This window comes from Suillus fuscotomentosus, assembly GCF_016647785.1.
Source record: "Suillus fuscotomentosus strain FC203 chromosome Unknown F5891scaffold_132, whole genome shotgun sequence".
Classification (NCBI taxonomy): domain Eukaryota; kingdom Fungi; phylum Basidiomycota; class Agaricomycetes; order Boletales; family Suillaceae; genus Suillus; species Suillus fuscotomentosus.
In genome coordinates this window covers 28629-48045 of record NW_024539644.1, presented here as the reverse complement: position 1 = coordinate 48045, position 19417 = coordinate 28629, and the positions used below count along the sequence as shown (strand labels likewise).

At 46.2% G+C, this 19417-nt stretch overlaps 8 protein-coding genes across 8 annotated transcripts; 4 read left to right on the top strand and 4 right to left on the bottom strand.

The window, feature by feature from the left end:
• Positions 1 to 759: 759 nt before the first annotated feature.
• Positions 760 to 2187, top strand: F5891DRAFT_986815 (uncharacterized protein; the record flags this gene model as incomplete). The annotated part of the gene is made up of 3 exons (XM_041377819.1): positions 760 to 1197; positions 1307 to 1740; positions 1803 to 2187. 3 exons carry the CDS (start codon positions 760 to 762, stop codon positions 2185 to 2187), a joined length of 1257 nt encoding a protein of 418 aa, XP_041217988.1.
• A 789-nt stretch (positions 2188 to 2976) lies between these two features.
• On the top strand, positions 2977 to 4392 carry F5891DRAFT_1197805 (uncharacterized protein; the record flags this gene model as incomplete). The annotated part of the gene is made up of 1 exon (XM_041368533.1): positions 2977 to 4392. The coding sequence occupies one exon, from the start codon at positions 2977 to 2979 to the stop codon at positions 4390 to 4392; it is 1416 nt and encodes a 471-aa protein (XP_041217987.1).
• A 780-nt stretch (positions 4393 to 5172) lies between these two features.
• Positions 5173 to 6691, bottom strand: F5891DRAFT_1197804 (uncharacterized protein; the record flags this gene model as incomplete). Its single annotated transcript, XM_041368532.1, has 4 exons — positions 5173 to 5575; positions 5628 to 6173; positions 6234 to 6403; positions 6464 to 6691. 4 exons carry the CDS (start codon positions 6689 to 6691, stop codon positions 5173 to 5175), a joined length of 1347 nt encoding a protein of 448 aa, XP_041217986.1.
• A 1762-nt stretch (positions 6692 to 8453) lies between these two features.
• Positions 8454 to 9188, bottom strand: F5891DRAFT_964511 (uncharacterized protein; the record flags this gene model as incomplete). The annotated part of the gene is made up of 1 exon (XM_041376099.1): positions 8454 to 9188. A coding segment is annotated over one exon (735 nt), but the record flags the coding sequence as incomplete, so codon positions are not given.
• Positions 9189 to 11245: 2057 nt separating this feature from the next.
• F5891DRAFT_1197802 (uncharacterized protein) lies at positions 11246 to 13104 on the top strand (the record flags this gene model as incomplete). The annotated part of the gene is made up of 5 exons (XM_041368531.1): positions 11246 to 11909; positions 11968 to 12109; positions 12154 to 12477; positions 12537 to 12760; positions 12821 to 13104. The coding sequence occupies 5 exons, from the start codon at positions 11246 to 11248 to the stop codon at positions 13102 to 13104; spliced, it is 1638 nt and encodes a 545-aa protein (XP_041217984.1).
• A 930-nt stretch (positions 13105 to 14034) lies between these two features.
• On the bottom strand, positions 14035 to 15796 carry F5891DRAFT_986810 (uncharacterized protein; the record flags this gene model as incomplete). Its single annotated transcript, XM_041377818.1, has 7 exons — positions 14035 to 14358; positions 14434 to 14578; positions 14640 to 14690; positions 14744 to 14827; positions 14976 to 15148; positions 15482 to 15522; positions 15691 to 15796. 7 exons carry the CDS (start codon positions 15794 to 15796, stop codon positions 14035 to 14037), a joined length of 924 nt encoding a protein of 307 aa, XP_041217983.1.
• A 726-nt stretch (positions 15797 to 16522) lies between these two features.
• Positions 16523 to 18161, bottom strand: F5891DRAFT_1070478 (uncharacterized protein). The gene is given in 6 exon segments (XM_041363276.1): positions 16523 to 16558; positions 16572 to 16932; positions 16986 to 17252; positions 17321 to 17719; positions 17839 to 18019; positions 18064 to 18161. 4 exon segments carry the CDS (start codon positions 18011 to 18013, stop codon positions 16577 to 16579), a joined length of 1197 nt encoding a protein of 398 aa, XP_041217982.1. The 5' UTR covers positions 18014 to 18019; positions 18064 to 18161; the 3' UTR covers positions 16523 to 16558; positions 16572 to 16576.
• Positions 18162 to 18922: 761 nt separating this feature from the next.
• Positions 18923 to 19219, top strand: F5891DRAFT_900212 (uncharacterized protein; the record flags this gene model as incomplete). Its single annotated transcript, XM_041373450.1, has 1 exon — positions 18923 to 19219. A coding segment is annotated over one exon (297 nt), but the record flags the coding sequence as incomplete, so codon positions are not given.
• Between the last annotated feature and the right edge of the window lie 198 nt (positions 19220 to 19417).

The following is a 19417-nucleotide window of genomic DNA, read 5'->3' as shown; positions in this document are numbered from 1 at the left end:
TGGCCCAGACGAGACAGATGTGATGACAATAATGACCAGGGGGACAACTCAGCAAGGCCACTCTACACTTTTCCACGCTGTCTGCCATGCTATTTCGCCAAATCAAGCTACCTAAGGACTGTCGAGAATGGAGGGATGGGGAGCACAACTGGGCAAGGACTTGGACGATGTTGTCATGTTATTTGCTTCGTCATCAGTACAAAATACAGGATGATCAGTTTGAATATTGATGCGCACGCACATAGTATACCGAAAAGTGTAATGGTAACATACACCAGCAGTTTGAGAATTTTGCCTCAGGGAAGACTCGTGAAATGCCGCCTGTGTCAGCTAAAAACCTTGCTTGTCGCTAGGCAGAGCCTGAGGCCTGAATAGTTACTTAGTGGGAGTCAAAGTAGAATTTTGGACTGGCTAGAATGCTCGGTAAAAACCTGACTGAGTAATTTTACATCAATTTTGTTGCTTTTGGTTCTTGAGAGCTTGGAACTCGGAATCTTTCTCACGCAATTCAATTCTCGAATTTTTGTCCAGAGCGGCCCTTCATAAGTACTGTAAGAGAAACAATCCCTATATACACACACATAGTCAACCATAGTTGACATAACATTAAGCGGCCAAGTCGGCGCCACTGCAACTGGTCTGAAATTGATTGTGGCTTGAATTTATATTGCTGACACCTTGGTCCAGTCTCTTAATCCCAGAGCAATACCTGACAATACCATATTTGTCAAGTACATCCTGGTCTCAGGCCCTAGTATAATGTCTTGCCGGGTGTTAGTTGTGTTGGATCCTCAGTTCTCCCGTGCTTCTGTACAGGATTCTTATGGGTGCATGGACTGGGTGACCCACGATTATCCCGCCTTGTTGGCTGCCGACCTCCTGCGCAATCCTACACTTCATGGATTTGTCTTCCGTGGAAAAACTAGCCAATTGATTTCACAGCGACCAGGCTTTGTTCCAGTCCGGCTTCAAGAAAAGGTTCGGATGTTTAACGCTGTTGATGATTCCGGACTGATCCCTGGAACCAATAAGTTACTATTGTGGCTTAGAATCCAACACAGAGGAATGGATGTGGAGTTCATGAAGTTTGAAGATTTTCATGATATATTAATCTCAACAAACTCCGACTTCAGGCAAAGATTTCGGCGATATCACTCCATATGGGGCGGCATAGACCTCATGGTAGATCCAAGGCAGGTGACCAGCGTCTGGTTCCTTAAATCACATGTTGACAGTCGGAAGAAGTGAGCGAGCCAGTGGAATGGACAGCCCAATCCAGCTGCAGCAATACCTACGTGGGCTGCAGATACTGGAGTCCATCATGCCAGTATGGCCCCCATCCAGGGAGGTGCTACGTGCCTCAAGAAAATTCAATGTAATCATGGACCTGGACCAAATTGCTACTAGGATGATCAACTCCCCCAGACCCCTGACCACAATCCTTTCCCATACCAACGTGTCGCAATCCTTTGAAGGCTTCATTCTAAAGCGTGAAGGCAGTGACTGCACACGTCATGTTTTGTTACCGGACAGGGTGGATCCACTGAATCTGCCCCCTGACCTTGGTCACTTCAGGTGGTTAAAACAGTCATATGTACCTACCCTTCAACAGCTTGGAGAGTGGCGGATGATCTTGGTAGACTGCAAGCCATTGTATGTTATACACACAGCTCCTGGAAATAGAGAGCAGGAGTGGGTCTTCTTGCATCGGGATGCCGGTCTGTCCCTGGCGGAAATGAGGTGAGTGCTTCAACCGACCATCCATCATCATCTAACAAATCTTAACCTGGGGATTGGCACAGCCTGCTTATGAGGGAACCGTATGTCTTTGATGATATCATGGATCCAGTAGGGGGCACACTTGCTGAACGACACCTAGCTGATCTAGAACTGGAGTCCTTTGTGACAGCCGCATTAAGTCAACTTGTATGCATTGAGGAAGAGTTTCTGGGTACATCCAGCTCCTTGAGGCTAATGGCCAGAGTGGATGTCAGTGTCATGCATGGTCCCAATGGCAAATTAGGGTATTTCATCAACGAGGTGGAACGTGGTGTAGGTATCGGGCTATTCAGCACCGGAAATCCAAGATGGACCTTACGGCTGGCCGATGAATTTGCATGCATGTTCTCCAGGTGGATGACTGACACCTGCATAACTATGGGACGCCTAGTGGACCCAGAGATGTAGTTTCAATAGTCACATGTCATACACATGCAAACTTTATTATCTGGTTCAACTGCTATCATGTGGTGGCTTGACCCATGAAATATGCACAGATAAATATGATTACACCTCTATAGATCTTTAAACAAGTAGACTGATGTCTGGTAGCAGGTACTGTGACTGTACAGGTATAATATGGTTGTTGCACCTAGGGATAGTCACTCCGGAGTGCTGAATACTGTTGTTAAATCGAGCACAGATGACCGGTGTGTGGTCAACTTAGATGGATCACTCAAATATCTCGGTGACACAGAACCAAAGTATTCTCCAACACAAAAATGTTCCGCTATAACTCTCATTTCTCCCCCATCAACTTCACCAGCTAGTTTTGCCCCTGCGGCACTAACATGGAAACAGACTTGGGTAACGCCACTATACACAGTCCAAGAAAATTTTAAAAACCTCCTAGAGGGCTTATCATAATGGGAAAAGTTGAGGGCAACAGAATGGCAACAGAATTGAGGCGCTTAAAATTGAATAATAATTAACAACGGTTGATTGACCGCATTATCATGTAACAGGGCTATGGATTGTTTCAGCTGTTGGTTGCACTACATTGCACCTGATGCTCATGATATTATGAAATCATACTAATACTATGTTGGGAACATTTTTCAGGGCATCGGATGACGGAATGAGCTCGAGTACTAGTGTCACAAAATATTAATTAGGAGTCGTCAAAGTTCCCAGGGCCAACTTGAAACCCGGTATAAACGGATACCTACCATAGATCGCACCACACCCAGGACTCCAATGCAAACTCAGCTGAACATAGCACCCAGTCATCCAGATTCTCGCGTTTTCTCCGGTTTGATGTGGGTTTCACCCAATGCCTCACTGGACAGGCTGGACTTCAATGCACTAGAACGTTGGACTGGTCCCAGAGCTGAAAACCCAGTTGTGCCGTTTGACAGCCTTCAGTATCCCGACTGGTATGCCCAGAAGAAACATTGGCATCCATGGGTACCACACAAACAGGATGGATTGTGGTGGCACCAAATCATGCCTGACAGCACATTTTTACCCCTGGATGATGAAGCCAGAGCCAAAGAAGACCTTTTGGGCATGGTCAAAATCCTGGGTGTTGTATATCGTCATATCCGACCTGAGGGCCCAAGACCTGATAATGCATATGGCATTGACAATATTAATCTCAGCCTCCCTCATTCAAGAGACCATGCATGTAGATTCATGCTTTCTGCCAGCGGTTATATCCGTTGGCTGAAAGCTCATCGTCCGGATGATATGGCTAGATACTTGACATCCCAGGATGTGGAGCTTATGCAGGCTTGGAGATTAGACCAGCCAGGAGGATTGGGTGTCATTTTGGACCTGACGCGGGATAAAAGAGAAATGAACATCGGGCTGTACCTGCAATACAACATTCCGGTTTACTATCCTTGGACCTTATCTGCGGCCGCTGATGGCGCCTTCTATCATCTATCCCCCTCCTACTTGCTATCTCTGGATAATTACCAGGAAGCATTCTCAATCCCACCCACGAATTTTGATTGCTTTTTCCAGCCAATGTTGCCAGGTCAAAGGGGCTTGGCCGTGATGGCCCAAGAACTGCCTCCCTTGATACACCAGGTGTTGGACTTCCAAGGTTGGATACCCAGATCCATCTCTGGCAAGGCAGCACGCCGTTGTTTCCAGTTATTTTATTTCGAGGAACGCGTAGTAGATGTGGGTGTGGCTCGGTCATATCTTCGCATCTATCATAGATTTAGACCCAATGTCACCCTAAACCCAGCACACCTCACCCTGAACTCCTCAGATGTCTGTATCCGAGAGAGATGGAAGTTCAATCATGCCCCCCATGCTGGTCAATTTTACGACACAGCCACTCAGCAACTGAAGACTGCTGAACCCACCCCCATGCAAGTGCCATTACCCATTAATCCTTCATGGGGCTTGATGATCCCCCCATTGGCCCACATACACACCGGCTGTCAGGTTCCTGCCCAATCTGAAGTGGGAGATTTGGCAGACTCAGATCCTGAGCAATTTTTGCAAGAGATTATTGTTCAGGTAGACTTTGGGACTCATAGTGGCCTAGATTCACAGATACAGAATTTTGTTTTGAGGTTTCCAAACCACTTTAGCGTTCCATACGATGGTGGTTTGTGGAGGGCTTGTCTAGATACATCTACCAGAACACACACTTAGGTGTTCTGTTGTGGCCAGTCTATTATATGCAGACAGGGTTTAGAATTATTTCACTCTTCAACATGCGGTCACGCTTCTCAGATGACCATCTCTCTCTTGGCCTGAACTGCATGGAGGAATTCTCTGCATCAGGGATCAAATTCATGATCATATTGACCGAGGGGATGAACTAGAAAAATTCAGCTATCTCTAATTCTTCCTAAATACCTACAATAGTGTGACGTCGTAATTACAGATAATATGCGCTGAAACGTGGATCCTTTTTCAATACACAAAAAAAGATGGAACAAGTATAAATACATGTCCCATACAAAGAAGATATTGGCCATATTCATGTCTTTCGAGCAGGCTGAAGGACATGAGACAATGCCACATGTTCCAGGTCAATGGTTTCCTCGAGCAAACGACATTGAGCGCTACGAACTATATTGTGCTTCAATGCTCGCTCTTCTCAAACCATGGCACAATATCATAGAAATCAAAAACCCCTCCGATTCGTTCTCGACCACCTTCAACGACGTTGTCGTGCACGCACCAGAAACCATTGCCCGAATCCTTACAAATATTCAATACTTCCACGACTGTTCCAATAAAGCTTACAATTATCGAGAGAAAGAATTGCCTTGCAGTTTTGTGACTATGGACACGGAAGAACGTCTAGATGACGATGCAGACGAAATATTATAATACACATGCCTGGAATGCAGGGCATTGCGATGTTCTCCATAGAGGTGCAAAAAGGTAAAATAGAAAATAAAGTAGACGATGTACCCTATGTACTCAGTTCAATATCATGGTCTGGGGTCGTGGATCGCGTGGACCAATCCAGCATTCGAAAGGACGCGCAAACTCTAGTGCATATCTGTGGATGGTGTTGGCGTCGACCGAGCCATACAGCATCATACCTGGGCCTCGCGAGATACCAGTTACGAAGTACTGGAGCTTCCGGCTTTCAGGATTTGTAATGACTGAGAGATCTAGCCGTGCAGAAACTCTCAAGGATGACTGCCGCAACCTGTCCTTGATGCCATATCGAAATAACCTTGTTTCTTCTCCAGCAATGAAGGCTTCCAGCGTAAGCACCAAGAACTGCTGTATTTCTGCATGAGCCTTGAAAACTTCCGCCCGTGTGCCGCCTTCGCGAATCATGAAATGACATTGATCTGGGTTGCTTTCCCTGATCCTGAACAATGATGTCAATGCAACAAACAATGATTTTTGACGCGAACTCCTACAGGCCCAATTCCTCCAAACTCCAACCGTCCTCTCTCAGGCTATGCGCTGAGACACATGAATGATGTTGGGACAACGTGTAAGATCCAGGATGAATAAAGATACAGAATAGGGCTCTGTCGATCAAGAGACAACGCCACTGGCCTACCTGGTCCCATTCTGGGACATATGGTTGCATCAACAGTTGATATCCCTCCTGGTCAGCGGGCATCTCTTCATTCCAGGGATATTTGATGTGCTGACTTGAGGCGCTGGCTTCACGTTTCACAACCACATGTTGACAAGCACGTGCAGCAGGCTTTGATTCTGGATTGATTAGCTGTGTAGTGGGGCGATGAGATTTGGTGACGTCCCGGGCTATGGAATCCAACAAGCTAATGGCATTGCGATCATGGGATGCAGCCCGGCACTCTAAGGTGCCAGGCCACACTGGAAGCACGTCTTCCAACCTGTGCAATGCCCACATGTATTTTTCAAATGTGCACCGTAAACCTGAATACGCCAAAATCCTAGAAGAATTAGAACGGCGGAAAGAAACCGGACCCTCTCTGTCTTCCACCATGGTCTGAGGTCAGCCGGTCCTGTTCCGTTATAAGTGATGGATTCACCTGTGATTTTTGGTCAAATCCAAACCTCCCCATACAGCGGCGAAGTTGGCCATTGCTTTCTGGAGCCTATCCAGGCTCATAAAGATGATTTCACTGAAAGTTCTGAAATTCATGTAGCGTGCCTGCAGGCAGTTCTTAGTCGATGTATCAATCGTGTGCCACATCAACAACTACAGATTAGAATTTAGGTCAGGCTCACAATGCCTGTCATGAATACTGCTACAGCTTACCACTTCATTGATATGCACCACCCTGTGTCCTTTAGGAACCTCTTTGCTACTCAGCCGCTGGGATGTAGCCACAAAGATCAGACCATCAAGGTCCGTGATACCCAATAGGTACTCAACCTCCTGGTGAGGTAGAGAGGTCAGGACCCAATCGGTATAGGTATGTTCTTGCAGTTGCAGCCAAGTCTTCTTCCGCCCTGGGTCCGGTACGACCAGAATTGTTTTTATCATTATGTAAGATCTATGGACATGCTAGTCTGCATTTCAGCCTGACACTACATACAAAATCAAATGCTTACGATCTGCCAAGGTGCAAGTTGTGATATTGGACGTACGTACAATGTGAGAAGTCTGCAAACCCTTTCAGACCTGTGGGTGACAGTCACAATATGACTGTACCATTTCATTCAATTCGACACCTCCATGTGACTGTGACGTGTTGAATCTTGGTACATGCATCGTTCCCACGTAAGGTCAAATATGCATGTGTAATACCCACTGCCATGATTGCGGTCATTGCTGTAATTGTTATCAATATATGGTCTAATATGATATTTTAATATGTTCATCCGTTCACTGATGATACGAACTGAAACTACAGCAGCCGCTGTGTAGCACCGGGCCAGTTATGGGGGGAAAGGAACACTAGCGCTTGGTGGGCCAAAAATACTTGAATCGGACACATGGTCAGACTCGTGACCAGTCCGTCTATGAGGCAACTGTAGATTTGAACATAGACTGGTGACCAGCCCGTCTATGAGGCAAACCCGCCTCAATCATGCATCAATGTTTCAGCCCGACAATGAGCCCAAGTTCACCAAAAGCGGACTCAGTTAGTACACTCATATTCTCTGGGGGCGAAATCGAAGGCGAATACTCCTACGAAACCAAAATACGTGAAGGTGAGCACCTGGGAGAGCTCTGCAACTTGAACCACGATCGGGAGACAGGAGACGCATCTGACAAGAAGATCAATGTATATGTCCGACTTTTTCAAGGTGTGTCATGTATCAAGATTTCATTTTCAAGCATGGTAAATACACGCATACTAAGATATGCTCGGGACTTTGATAGAGACCGAGGCACATTTATCTGACCTTCCAGAACTTGATCACTTCCAGAGATATGACAGACTTTCGCGTATGTTTACTTTCCATAACCTCATGAGCTAAACTCAGTGATCAATAGCAAATGCAAAGTTTCTTATGACGAAGCTTCTTTTGCGAAAATTCAATGCATGGCACCGTCTAGACTCCCTCAATATGAAGCTGAAATATCTCCGCAAATACAGTCCGAAATGATACACGCTCTTTTAAGAGGTTCTTGCACGCCGTCGACACTAATATCATCATTCGCCTGTGCTATGACGACGTCCAAGATCCGGTCAACATCCAAAATTCCTACAACTTTTACACCATCACCAGCCATTTTTCGACAAACTACACTCCATTTTGGTCACGAGACAGCCCAGAAACGACTGCGCGATATTGTTCTTGGTACACTCGGCAAGTGTGTGCGTGTACATGAGAGCTTTCATCAGTTCGTGAGGCGGGCAAACATAATATATATAAGCCACTATACATTATAGCAATGCTCCCATACAAGCACAACAGATATATAGCCTAACGGTATACACCTCAAACTCCAGAGTGAAACTTGACGCTATGTACCAAAGTGAGGACTTTTGTGTTAAGTGTTCGCGGGCGAAATGCAACATTAATATGCTAAACAAGACTGTCAGAATACATCTTGCAATTTCACGTTTGTGAGCAAATTTCAGACTTGTGGATGCGGGGGTTTGAGATGCTGCTTCTGGCTAGTGGGCCTATGGGCTTACAAATCTGAACTGCCAAACAAATCCCACAACTGGGATTAATTCACTACCATACATTGGCGTATATACTGTGATAAAAACAATCAGTGTCTGCCTGGCTTCAACGGAGGACAAATCCCTCACCTTCAGAACATTACTAATCTTGGTGTGTCCACCTGCTTATGGGGAGGGAAAATGCCAGGGTGGTAATGACAGAAATAATTCTCGCTCTGGGCAATCTTCATCTTCATTTGCATACCTTGAGATCAGCATTGTGTTGCTATTGGAGTCAACGACAGCCTCCTGATAAGCCACCTCCACTATACTGGCAAAAAAATTCTGGAGATCCAATTCCAGGCAAACCTGAAATAGGCCCAGCATTTCTGGCCTTTCTGGAGCAGGGGCTTCTGAGTTGATCAGAATTGATGTAAGTTTTCTATCCCTGGCTCTGGACTGGACTGCTTGGGACAACTGAGCGATAAAGCCGCTGAGGTTGTCATGAGTGTCTTGCCAGACACCTACAGCCAACAAGACGTCTACCAGTTTCTCATCTTCAGAAAGGACCAGTTCAAGGGTTGGCTGCTTCTGGTCAGAGACAACAACATTTGGGCGCCAGATGCCCCGGTGTCTAGAAGTGGTGTGAGATGTGCATCTAACACATACAGGAAACCCGTCCTGGGCGAGTTCATCCAGGAAAGCAGAAGATGACACCACAGTGTGACAGAGGGTGCATGTCATCTGATCCAAGCGTCCCAACAATGGAACACATCTTGGACAATCAGGATGGCCTAAGCGATCTGTATCTGGAACTCCATATGACAACATGCCTGCAGTCTTTTCCATGGCATCAATATTTTGAGTGTACACCCGCAAAAGATGGCCACGTCGGTCTAAAGCATGTATCGCCTGATAAAACTTATTTCCAATGGACTTTTTATTCAGGTGATGCACCCAGATCTGAAATACTGATTGCGATTGTGCTGGATCCTACAGAGGTTAAAATGCCTAAGACATTAAAGTAATAAATTGATCCTGGAAAATGCACCTGCCAAATAACTGGTCGTAGTAATCCAAGCTGATCATCTGGAGTCGAACCAGGGAAATCTGGAGGTACAGATACACCTGGACCTGAGAACCACACGTAGCATGCAAAGAATGTGGGGGTGAGGTTGTCAAGCATTCAAAATTAAGACTCTGACGCACCACAAAAAATAATCAATCGTTTGGCATTAAAAATTATGTCTGTGATTTTCTGGACCTCCAGATTCCTGGAGGGTTGGGAGCCAAGATGTCCTGTAGTGCCTCTAGACAGAGATAAAGATTCCACCAAACTTAATGGTAGTGCAGTGATCGGGTTTTGTTTACCAGATATCGCGTGGTGTTTTTTAGTAATCCGTGAGTCTGGAATCTTCCTGGCACCCTTAAGTGAGCACACTAGTTGCAGATCACACCCAGACGGAATGAATTACTTAACATCCTGTATGGCTTTCAGAGCAGATGATTTCACAGCCTGCAGGCCATCGCGGCGTATATGGGAAAAATCTATATCTGAGAGTCCTTTCATGGCCATCATCACAAAAAGACCACAAGACCAGCTATCTGTTTGTGTTTGATTGACTGGCGGACTGTAGTACTTGAAACTCCAATCTGCGAATCTAGATTTCAAAGATTTGATGTCGGGGCGTTTGTTGTGTTTCAACCAGTACTCCAAGCCAGCAGCAGCAGCACACAAATCCTGTGAGGCAAACAGTGACGTGAGCTGATGACCTACAAACTATAGATTGAACATTTCTGCAGACCTTTTTGGCCCATGGCGGCGGATGATTGCCCAGGCTGTCAAAGACACCCATTTCATGGCTTGACCAGTCAACCCAACCCAAAACCCAATGAGGGGGAGCCCCTCCACACAGTGGAAAAGCCCAGCACCTGGATGCCAGCATCTCACTTTTGGTCGTCTGAGCGTTGTGTGGGTATGACTTTAAGTTTGACAATCCTGACTTTGACAGATGCACTTACCACTGAGACAATGTTTTCCAGGGTGTTGCCGCATGAAGTTTCGCCGCGCATCAGGTTGGGGACAACTGAACTAAGAACGATACATCCCGCTGAGGTTAATGTCCTGTCCTTATCAGGTACAAGTCGGACGTAAGCATTCATAATAGTTCCAGTGATCCGACGAGATGGATTCTGGAGGCAATTCAGGTCATCATCGTCAATTTCAACTCCTGCAACATAGCGCCGTGGGCGCCGTGAGACATTGGGCAGAGGATGTTGGTCAAGTGCGCCTGGGGCCAGTGACGCGTCGTTTCTGGATTCCAGCTTCAAGATGCCCTGATTTAAAGGAGGGTTAGGTCGCAGGTGTGGAGCTGAATGTGCTGATCCTCTTGAGCAACACAACATGAGATCTGCAGAGAATGCAGCTTGGGCCATGTGTATGAGTATCGGACAAGTTCGTGTGTATGATATCCACAGGTTCCCAGGTGTATTGTTGATCGATGCTTGGAGTGTTAGTGGCCGGAACACCAGGTAGCCTTCTACGCAGTTGGCCTCGGTTACACAATTTGTCACAATTCACTACAAAATGTCCAAAACTCGGCAGGGAGTTTTTCGCAGAACACTAATCGGCATGAAATATCTTTCCGCACTTCTATCCCAATTCAGTTGCCGTTTCTGTCACCGCTTTCCAATTTCGGTCTCCACTTCTCTTTTGTTGCCACTTTGGTCCCAATTTCTGTATCAGCTTCTGTCGCCTTTTTTTCTGTTGCCTTTTTCTGTTGCCACCTCTGTCCTAGGATTTCCCTGTTTCCGACTTTGCCGTATAAATCAGAAAAAAAATAGTCACTGAATATTTCAGAGTGAATCCCACATTTATCTGATTGTAACTTATATGTGAACTCATTTCTGATGCTGCAGGGTAAATTATCTGCGCAGCATCTGGAGTCTACAACAACAGGCTCACCACATTGCTTAGAATGCCGCGTATCCTCCCTGAAAAGAAAAAAGAGTACAACCAAAGATATGAGGCCAAACTCTCACCCGAGGCTAAAAAAAGGCGGAGAGACGCCCAAGCCGCCAGCAGGCGAAGATTGCGGCAGACAAGCAAACAGGTAGAGCCACAACTTACAGGGGGAAACTCGTCAGAGGGCCATGGATTTCTACCAGAAATTTCTTCTTCCCACCAATTCACCCCAGGTTCTTCCAATAATTCTACATCACCTAATGATTCCATGCGTGTTCTGGAACAGTCAATGGCCCCACTAGATGATGCACGACATGATCTGGCCTCCTGTATGCTGGGAACACAGGTTCCCCGGGAAGCAGAGACTGTGAAGTGGGCTGATGGTCACATTACAGTACTTCCTACTCTGATACGCAATGGACGAAACGTATTGGTCAATGATGAGCAACTTGTCAGAAAAATGGCCGCACTTCCTGCTTCTAAACCTGGTTCTACATTGGTGACACATCTAAACTCAGCCATGCCAGAGGACGTTCTGCTATCAGAAATACGGAACAGTCTCCGGGATGGAAAGGCTGTGGTTGTTCGCGCTGCAGCAAAGCCTGGCCCCCCCAACATAACCTTTGACTTTCTGAAACGCTACGGTATATATTCCACCACAGTGGTGGATATGCATGGTACTTGTCCTGACTGACCCTTGCATTCATACTGAAACACTAACACATTATTTGCTAGATATGGAGCTGCGTGCCAAAGAATCTCATTGTCCTCATGTGGAAGGCACAGTGAATGATTTGATCTCGGGTATCAACAACCCAGATGAGATACGATGCATCCTGGATTGCAATGTATATGAAGGCTTGCCTCCTGATCTGGCGTAAGTTTCACCACAGTCCATCATCCCTGCTTATCAGCATTCAGTTCACTAGATGACGGTCAAACAGCCTGGAACCGGACCACGAAGGACTGTCCCTTGCTGAACAAATTTGTTCACCCCGATAACTTCTGTGGGCTGAGGTTTTGCCTCATACACCAAGGCGCAGTAGTGACACCCCCACACCATGACTCAGAAGGCCAAAACACATTTGTAACTGGAAAGATCGGTCTCAAAATGTGGGTACTCTTGCGACATGTGAATGGGGACAATCTTGAAGAATTGGCTCGGGATGCTATATCTCTATGCGGCGACCATGATATGACAAAATTCGAGGCCGAAACAGTGACTATTGCACCTGGAGATATGTTGTAAGTGTTTCCACCAAGATGTCCACCCCAATATTTTCTTCTCACAGCTATCTTTTCAGAATCCAGCCGCCTAGCATGTTTCACATGGTTTACACCCCAATCCCAAGTTTAACACTTGGAGGTCATTTCTTCCTGTGGGATGCGCTTCATGAGACACTAGTGTCTAGAGCCCTAGATCGCCTCAACGGCATGCTTTTCACAAACCAGGACCATGAACATACAGATGAGACTCTTTGGCGAATGGCCGCCATGCTTCCTAGGTTACCCCAAGAGGAAATTGCTAGTAAGTACATTTGAGAAAAAGACCTGTGGTGCATTCACGTTGACCCATCTGTGTTATCAGAGTTGCGCACCCGACCTTTGTTGGCACTTTGCATCATGGTTTTATCACCCAGCCAGTATGTAGCTCAGGGCTCGGCATCAAAGAGCCATCAGAAAAAGCAACCCAAAGCAATTCAATCATCCAGTCGCAGTAGAGCTCAGGCGATCATCCAGACAATTATCAGTCATCTCGGCATTCTCAAAAAAGATCTGTACAAAGTCTTCATAGATTTTTTGTCTCTTGTGGATGCTGGAGATGTTGTGGATCTAGGAGATTGTCTGGCGGAATTCTCACATTCATCATAGGAGCCTCCCACATTGTTTACCATATCATACGTAGATTACCTGTGTGAGCTCGTTTCTTTCCTTTGAAAGACATGTCAGATGAAGGGCCAGCACCAAGTTTGCGTTGTTTCAGTGGACTAGAAGACATGTTTGACGGCGGTCGTAACACGATCATCTCGCAAAGAACAGAGTGAAAGATGTGACACTTAGAACTTCTAATGTGATGGTGAAAAAATGCGAAGTGGACTTCCAATACGGCACCACGTAATTTACTCTCATATTGAGCTGGTTGGATCAGTTTGCGGTCATGGCCGTATGCTGGGAGAGGATCGATATTGTGCATTTTTATGAAGTCTGTGAGTTGGGATCTGCAGCGTTCTGCAACTGGCCAGTTCGACATCTTGAAGTCTGGAGAAAGACTTGTAGCAGTATCAGGTAGTGGGTATTGTCAGTGTACATTAATGGCTGGGACAAGGATATTTAGTTTACCGGTCGAAGTGTCATCATCTTCTAGATAAACGTCGAGTTGATCATCTGAGCCCTCAGATGAGTTCAACTAGTTATGACGTGTTGAGTATATTGAGATGGAGATGGTGACAAGAGTGAGAGAATAGTAGCTTACCGGCGTGAATAAATGGTGAACAAGTCTGATGGAATCAACACCTGAAGCCGTATGAATGGTCCTTAAAGATTCAGCATCACGTTCTCGTCGAATCATTTTCTCAAATGCCCGCAAGTTGTCGACAATAGTGAGGAAATCATCCGAAGAGAAGCCAAAGTCGTTGTGGCGAGTAGCAGTCAAATGGCACGATAATTTGACATCTGCGAACCTGCCGTTGAAAATGTTCGCAGGATCGAATTTTCCTTTGCTAGTGAAGTAGAAGTCTGCGCGACTTATTTGAAAAACTCCACGCAATGTGAGTTCGTCAACACTGGATGTGTGTTTTGGTATTAAAACATCACGAGACCGTCGAACTTCTCTTGTCTGAGCTTTCCTCGCTCCTTCTGCGAGCCACGGCCATATTTATTCGACTTGTGGTACCTGAGCCACTGCTTGTCTAGTACGGTCCCAAAAGCAGCGAGCAAGCTCGTGGACAAGCTTGCATATGCGATGATTTGGATCCATATCATTGACGTGGGTGGTAGCCACGTAGATGCTGGTGCTGCAGAGCCCGCTGCAGTGAGGTTTCTGAGTCCGATTTGTTCGAGTTGTGTGAGCAGGAGATTCGTAGTGTCGCTGGGGGATTGGGCTCCATCGCCACGATAAAAGATGTGCTGACAGCGGAAAAAAGACCAGACTAGTCAAATATCAATCTCAAAACGAGTCAGAGATGGCCATGCGAAACGTACGAAGACCAACACGATATCAAGTCGCCGTTGCATAGCTCGAAGAACATGGCATCGTATTCCACCTAAACTCTTTTGTACACCCCCCAGAAACAAGAGCGATGGTCCTTGACACTCTTCAAAACAATTGCCGAATCCTGGAGGACATCTAATACTTGCTCCACATAGGATGTCATCAGCTGCGATCGTTTGGCTTATTCTTCGCTCACAATTCACTTAGATTTGGCTGGTCCTTCTGAACCGCAACGTTTTCCGCCTCACTGTAATAATTCTATGTTTGAGTTGTTTGACATCGTCATTGATAGGGACTTACGAAGCTAAGCCACCATCTGGTGAATATTTGAAATTACTTTCCTGTTTGTGAGGTTCTGATGACTGAGAAGGCCCATCGTTCAATCTGTCATGTTTTGTTGAGTAACTTAAAAGCATCAGGGCAAAAAGTGCTTACATCGCCTGATGACAGCTTCACCGACGAAGGTCCACAATCTTCCTTCTCCCTGTCTTGCTATTATATGAGTGACGCATCCCAGAAAGCTGGAACTTACTCTAAATCCTTGGTGGGTCCAACGGTATCCTGTTCCGGGGGAGGCTGCTCGTCGTTATGGGCGCGCCTATCCTCGACGCCATAGGTATTTGATGCTTCTGACATGGGGAAGTCAAAACTGCACATATTTGCATCCAAAACAAGGGCCAGTAGAATTTGGAAGAGTATGAGGCTCTGAGCAGATGGAGATAAGCGATGGTGGTATAAAATTAGGAAGAGTCTGATGAGACTCTGAGCGGACAAAGATAAGCAGTGATCGGATACACAGCAAACTGATTGGGCGCCTGCAACTATCATGAACACGTGCAGGACATTGTTGACGCTGAGGGTGTTTGTGAGCACTCCCTAGATCAGTGCACTGTGAGACAAGTTTTTACTTATAGTCTGGCCGACAAACATTCTAGCTAGTAGATCGCAAGACATCGATATGCGTTGACCTGCCTCAACAGAAAGGATGTAACGGTCAGATCAGCGAGTAGGCCATAGTGATAATTAGGAATGACATACCTTACTTAGAGTTGCAAATACCGAGCGAGAGCGGAGATTACCTATAGAAGGGTCGACACTTGAACCCACGGAAATTAGCAGAATCCACAACCTAATAAGGCAACTTTTGGTTGCGCATGGAATATTGAATGACAGACGGCCTAGACACTTATTTTCTACAGAACATTGGTGGATGTTGGGGAAACTTTTGTAGCTACTCAACGAATCACATTCTCTTCCAAAGTTTGCACCACCATATACTCCTAGGCTAAGATTCCGCTCATTGATGGTTAAAGCCTCTATGTCGTGCTTGCTCGGATTCAACCTTGATTGCATTTGAGGGCCACCGTGACTAAGAGGAGGAATCTTCTAACAATGTGATGCCATCATGCAAATCATTCATACTTGTTTATGCATTAAATGGTTGTTCACTAGACCGGATACAAGCTCTTCAAACTCAAATGGATAAGTCACTTCAAGCTCATAGTTGATCTCTGCCTCCGGGATCCCAAATAGGAGAGAAGTGCTTTAAGATGTATATGTTCTCTCGCGTGCTTTATAAACTGATCCACCCCCTACCATATCTCGAAGAACTGTTAAATATCTGCTCTGTATGTGCTCCCATTGCTACTTATCTCCACAGGTACATCTCATCGCTTGCAGAACACAGCATCTCCCAAAGCTTCCCTATTCGATACATCCAGTAAAATCCACGTTGCAACAGATGCATGTCGATTGTCCCCAACGCTAGCACCAACGCCACCACCTATAGCCACGACATCAACTCCCACCTCTGGCACCACTCTCACCGGAACACGAACAGCTTCTGCGCTAGGGTTGATAGACAAACGAGATGTGAGATCATTGAGAAACCCTGAGGCTAACGAAAGATTAACAGTCCGCTGGTTGGAAGTTCAAACGTTTACGCGCCATGATCCATGACCAATCTATAAATTTCGCACACTCGATGTTAGCAGCTAGCATTTGTATTAAATGCCACACCCACGCCCAACTGGTATGACTATGAACGCAAGGATGGACGGTTCAGGAGTTTCCGCGCTCCTAACATTGTAAGTTCTACCAAGCTGTCGCTATTGTCATTACGGTATATAATTGTCATATCCATATTGTCGTCAACGAGTTCCGCTTCACAACAGTATAGTCTTGTAGAAGATCAAATGTGACGAACGTCTTGGTTTCGACCTTTTTCCAATCGTTGCAAACAGAAAGAACTATTTTTGCAAATGACCTCGTCCCCTTCAATCGCATCAATAGGTAAGCAATGCATGATTTCGGAAGGACAGGATTCTTGCCTTCCCCTTGGATCATGGCATAGTTGATGATACCCAAAGAGTAGGTGTACCGATTTGTGCCAGTCCTCTCAAGGACAGGAAAAGAAGGGCCTTCAATTGTCAAGCCATTTATTTTGAATGAATTGCAATGGAACGTTGCGCGATTTTGGATGGATGTCGCTGGGGGATTGATGTAGTGACAAGGTCAACCGGTATGACGAGGAGCTGTATACGTAAACCCCTGTTTGTCAAAGCGAACTCGCATTTTTCATCTGTTGCAAAGCTTCTATCGTAGTGAGGATGTCCTAAGTAGCATGCTGGAGCAGAGGGGAATGCAGTGGACAATCTGTGTATCTGTGCGGGTCTTCCAGCCCAATTCAGGACTCCTGGCTCGTTTGATACCTGCATGATTGCTTCAACGAGCCTGAAAAACACCCGTTGGGCGCCTTCCCTGTATGCGATCGGAATGCTGACATCGAAAATTCCCATGAGGGAATAAGCTATGTCCTCGCTTCTGTCGTTTTTCTGTCTGCTGCCCATACCATTCTTGTGTCGACCTGGAAAGGACCAGGGACGAAGGCTTGCAGATCTTGTGATGAGATACCGGTGACTTCGGTGATGATGTCCAAGATCGGCTGATCGGCAGCAGGGCAATCCCTGTCAATTGTGTAGTTTGTTAGCGGTATCCCATCTTTGCGGAAGAATCTTATTTTCCTAAAAGCGAGTAGCTCTTGTGAGGTCCATCCTCGAGTGAACCACTCGTCGTTATGAAATTGATCTATGGAGGTCGTTTTGGCAAGGTAGGCGATGCAGATGTGTGCATTGCGATACCACCTAAACATACACCGGAGATATTCGTCCAGGTCAGAGCTGCTGGTCTTGTCAATGCAGCAAGTGTCTGACCAGACGAGCTCCACTCCATAAACTTTGTTGGCGACCCGGAAGAACTCTCTCAACTTGTCCCAGCCTGGCCCATCCAGTGTTTTGCCGCTCATAAGTCTTGAAAGCTTGGTTCTAGTGAAAGCCAGCGGTGCGAAAGGATGCCGTATTTCAATTGTTCTCTGATCTTCCCTCCGATCGCTGCACTTCTGTCGATTGGGTGATCCAGATCGGCTTCTGTAATGTGGTCGATATGAGGTTGATAAAGACGCTTCAACAAGTCTCTCTCGAGGAGCTTCATCTGCGGCAAGTATAGCAGGCGGACAGGCACTTCATCGAAAATGAAACGGTTGAAGGCATCTTCAACATCGCGAAGTCCCATAGCCTAGTTCTCGTCAGACTCAATCAGAATTCTGTGTATCCACGACTCACCCCTTGTCCAGGACAACTCGGATGGTCGTTCCAAATGTTGAATCAAGATAACTGTTGAACATGCATGTGTGGTCTCTCGACCCACTACTAGTAGTCTGTTGAAGTCCTTCATAATGACCCGTAAGTTGTAACCCGTTTGGTTGTGCTCAGCGCTCAGCCACGGTTACGGTAATGACCGGCATTACCTGATTGACACAGCCTCAGGGCCTAGGCCTTAGGGCAAGTTGGCATGCTGTGTTCATCAACGGACACCGTCGTGATGTGGTACATCATGTGTTCAAATTAGACTGGTGACCAGCCCGTCTATGAGGCAAACCGTCGATAGACGGACTGGTAAAACTGGGTTGAAGTTTGGATCAAGAGCGGATTCTCAGGATAACGTGTGATGTATATACCTTTTTTGGAATATCAAAGCCACGTGAACTTTTGCTAAGGCCTTTGCAAGTATCGCTAAGTTTGATCGACATGCGTGCTGTTCTACACATTAATGTTCATATCAGACTCGTTCCATCACTTCTTGTATATTTATTATGCTTTCCGTATTCAACCTACTACTCGAAGGATGCCTTTCTCTTCGACAGTTCTCAATGAGAACTTCAATCGATCTGTTGACTCTGGTTCCATAGACATTACAACAGGTCTCCCTGCGGCTGCCGTGGCAACTCCGTCGCGTCTCTCACCTCACGAACATGTCAAATCTGTTGTCAAGATCCTCAGAGAAGGCCGCATGTCGATCCTGGACTTTATCCTTCGAATTCTCGACCCATCACAACCTGACTTCATGTACAACCGCGACTGGATATACAACCCTTCTCAAGTGGAGAAAGAGAACTCTGGTGACGGACAATGTGTATCGAGCAAGCTAGAGCAAATGTCTGACCATTTGTTTGCGGACTCACGGGGTCGAGCCCGCATGCTAGAGTGGTTTCATCCTCACGCGGTTGCTTACATCTCCCTCACTGTCAGCAACGAGATGGACGCAGTAAAGGAGGCTCTCCGTGGGACACTCGATTCCGTGACGCCACAGTTCCTCTTGACGTGGGACCTCAGCACTACTATACAAGACAAGGTCGCGCTGAAAGCACCGATCTTACAGCATATCCTCCGCTGTGCTGCTCAGACGGAATGCGCTATGGAAAGGAACAGGATCAAAGACAGCAGTACTGTATGATACACTACATCTTTTGTATTATTCCGTCTTTTGAATTAATGAATCTTGACTTCTGAAAGGCGTGCAATGCCATCATCACACAACTCGCCTCTCAACGCTCACATCACAGTATTTTTCTTACAGTTCCATTCACACTCTTTCTGTGGACCAACGGGGCTTCAAAACAAACGATCGAAGCCCTCT

Coding starts and splice junctions, on each gene's coding strand:
- F5891DRAFT_1070478 (XM_041363276.1), bottom strand. CDS start 18,013: ATGGGACTTCGCGATGTTGAAGATGCCTTCAACCGTTTCATTTTCGAT. Junction 17,720..17,838: donor GGATCACCCAATCGACAGAA/GTGCAGCGATCG, acceptor TGGATGGGCCAG/GCTGGGACAAGTTGAGAGAG. Junction 17,253..17,320: donor TCTGCAAGCCTTCGTCCCTG/GTCCTTTCCAGG, acceptor GCGAGGACATAG/CTTATTCCCTCATGGGAATT.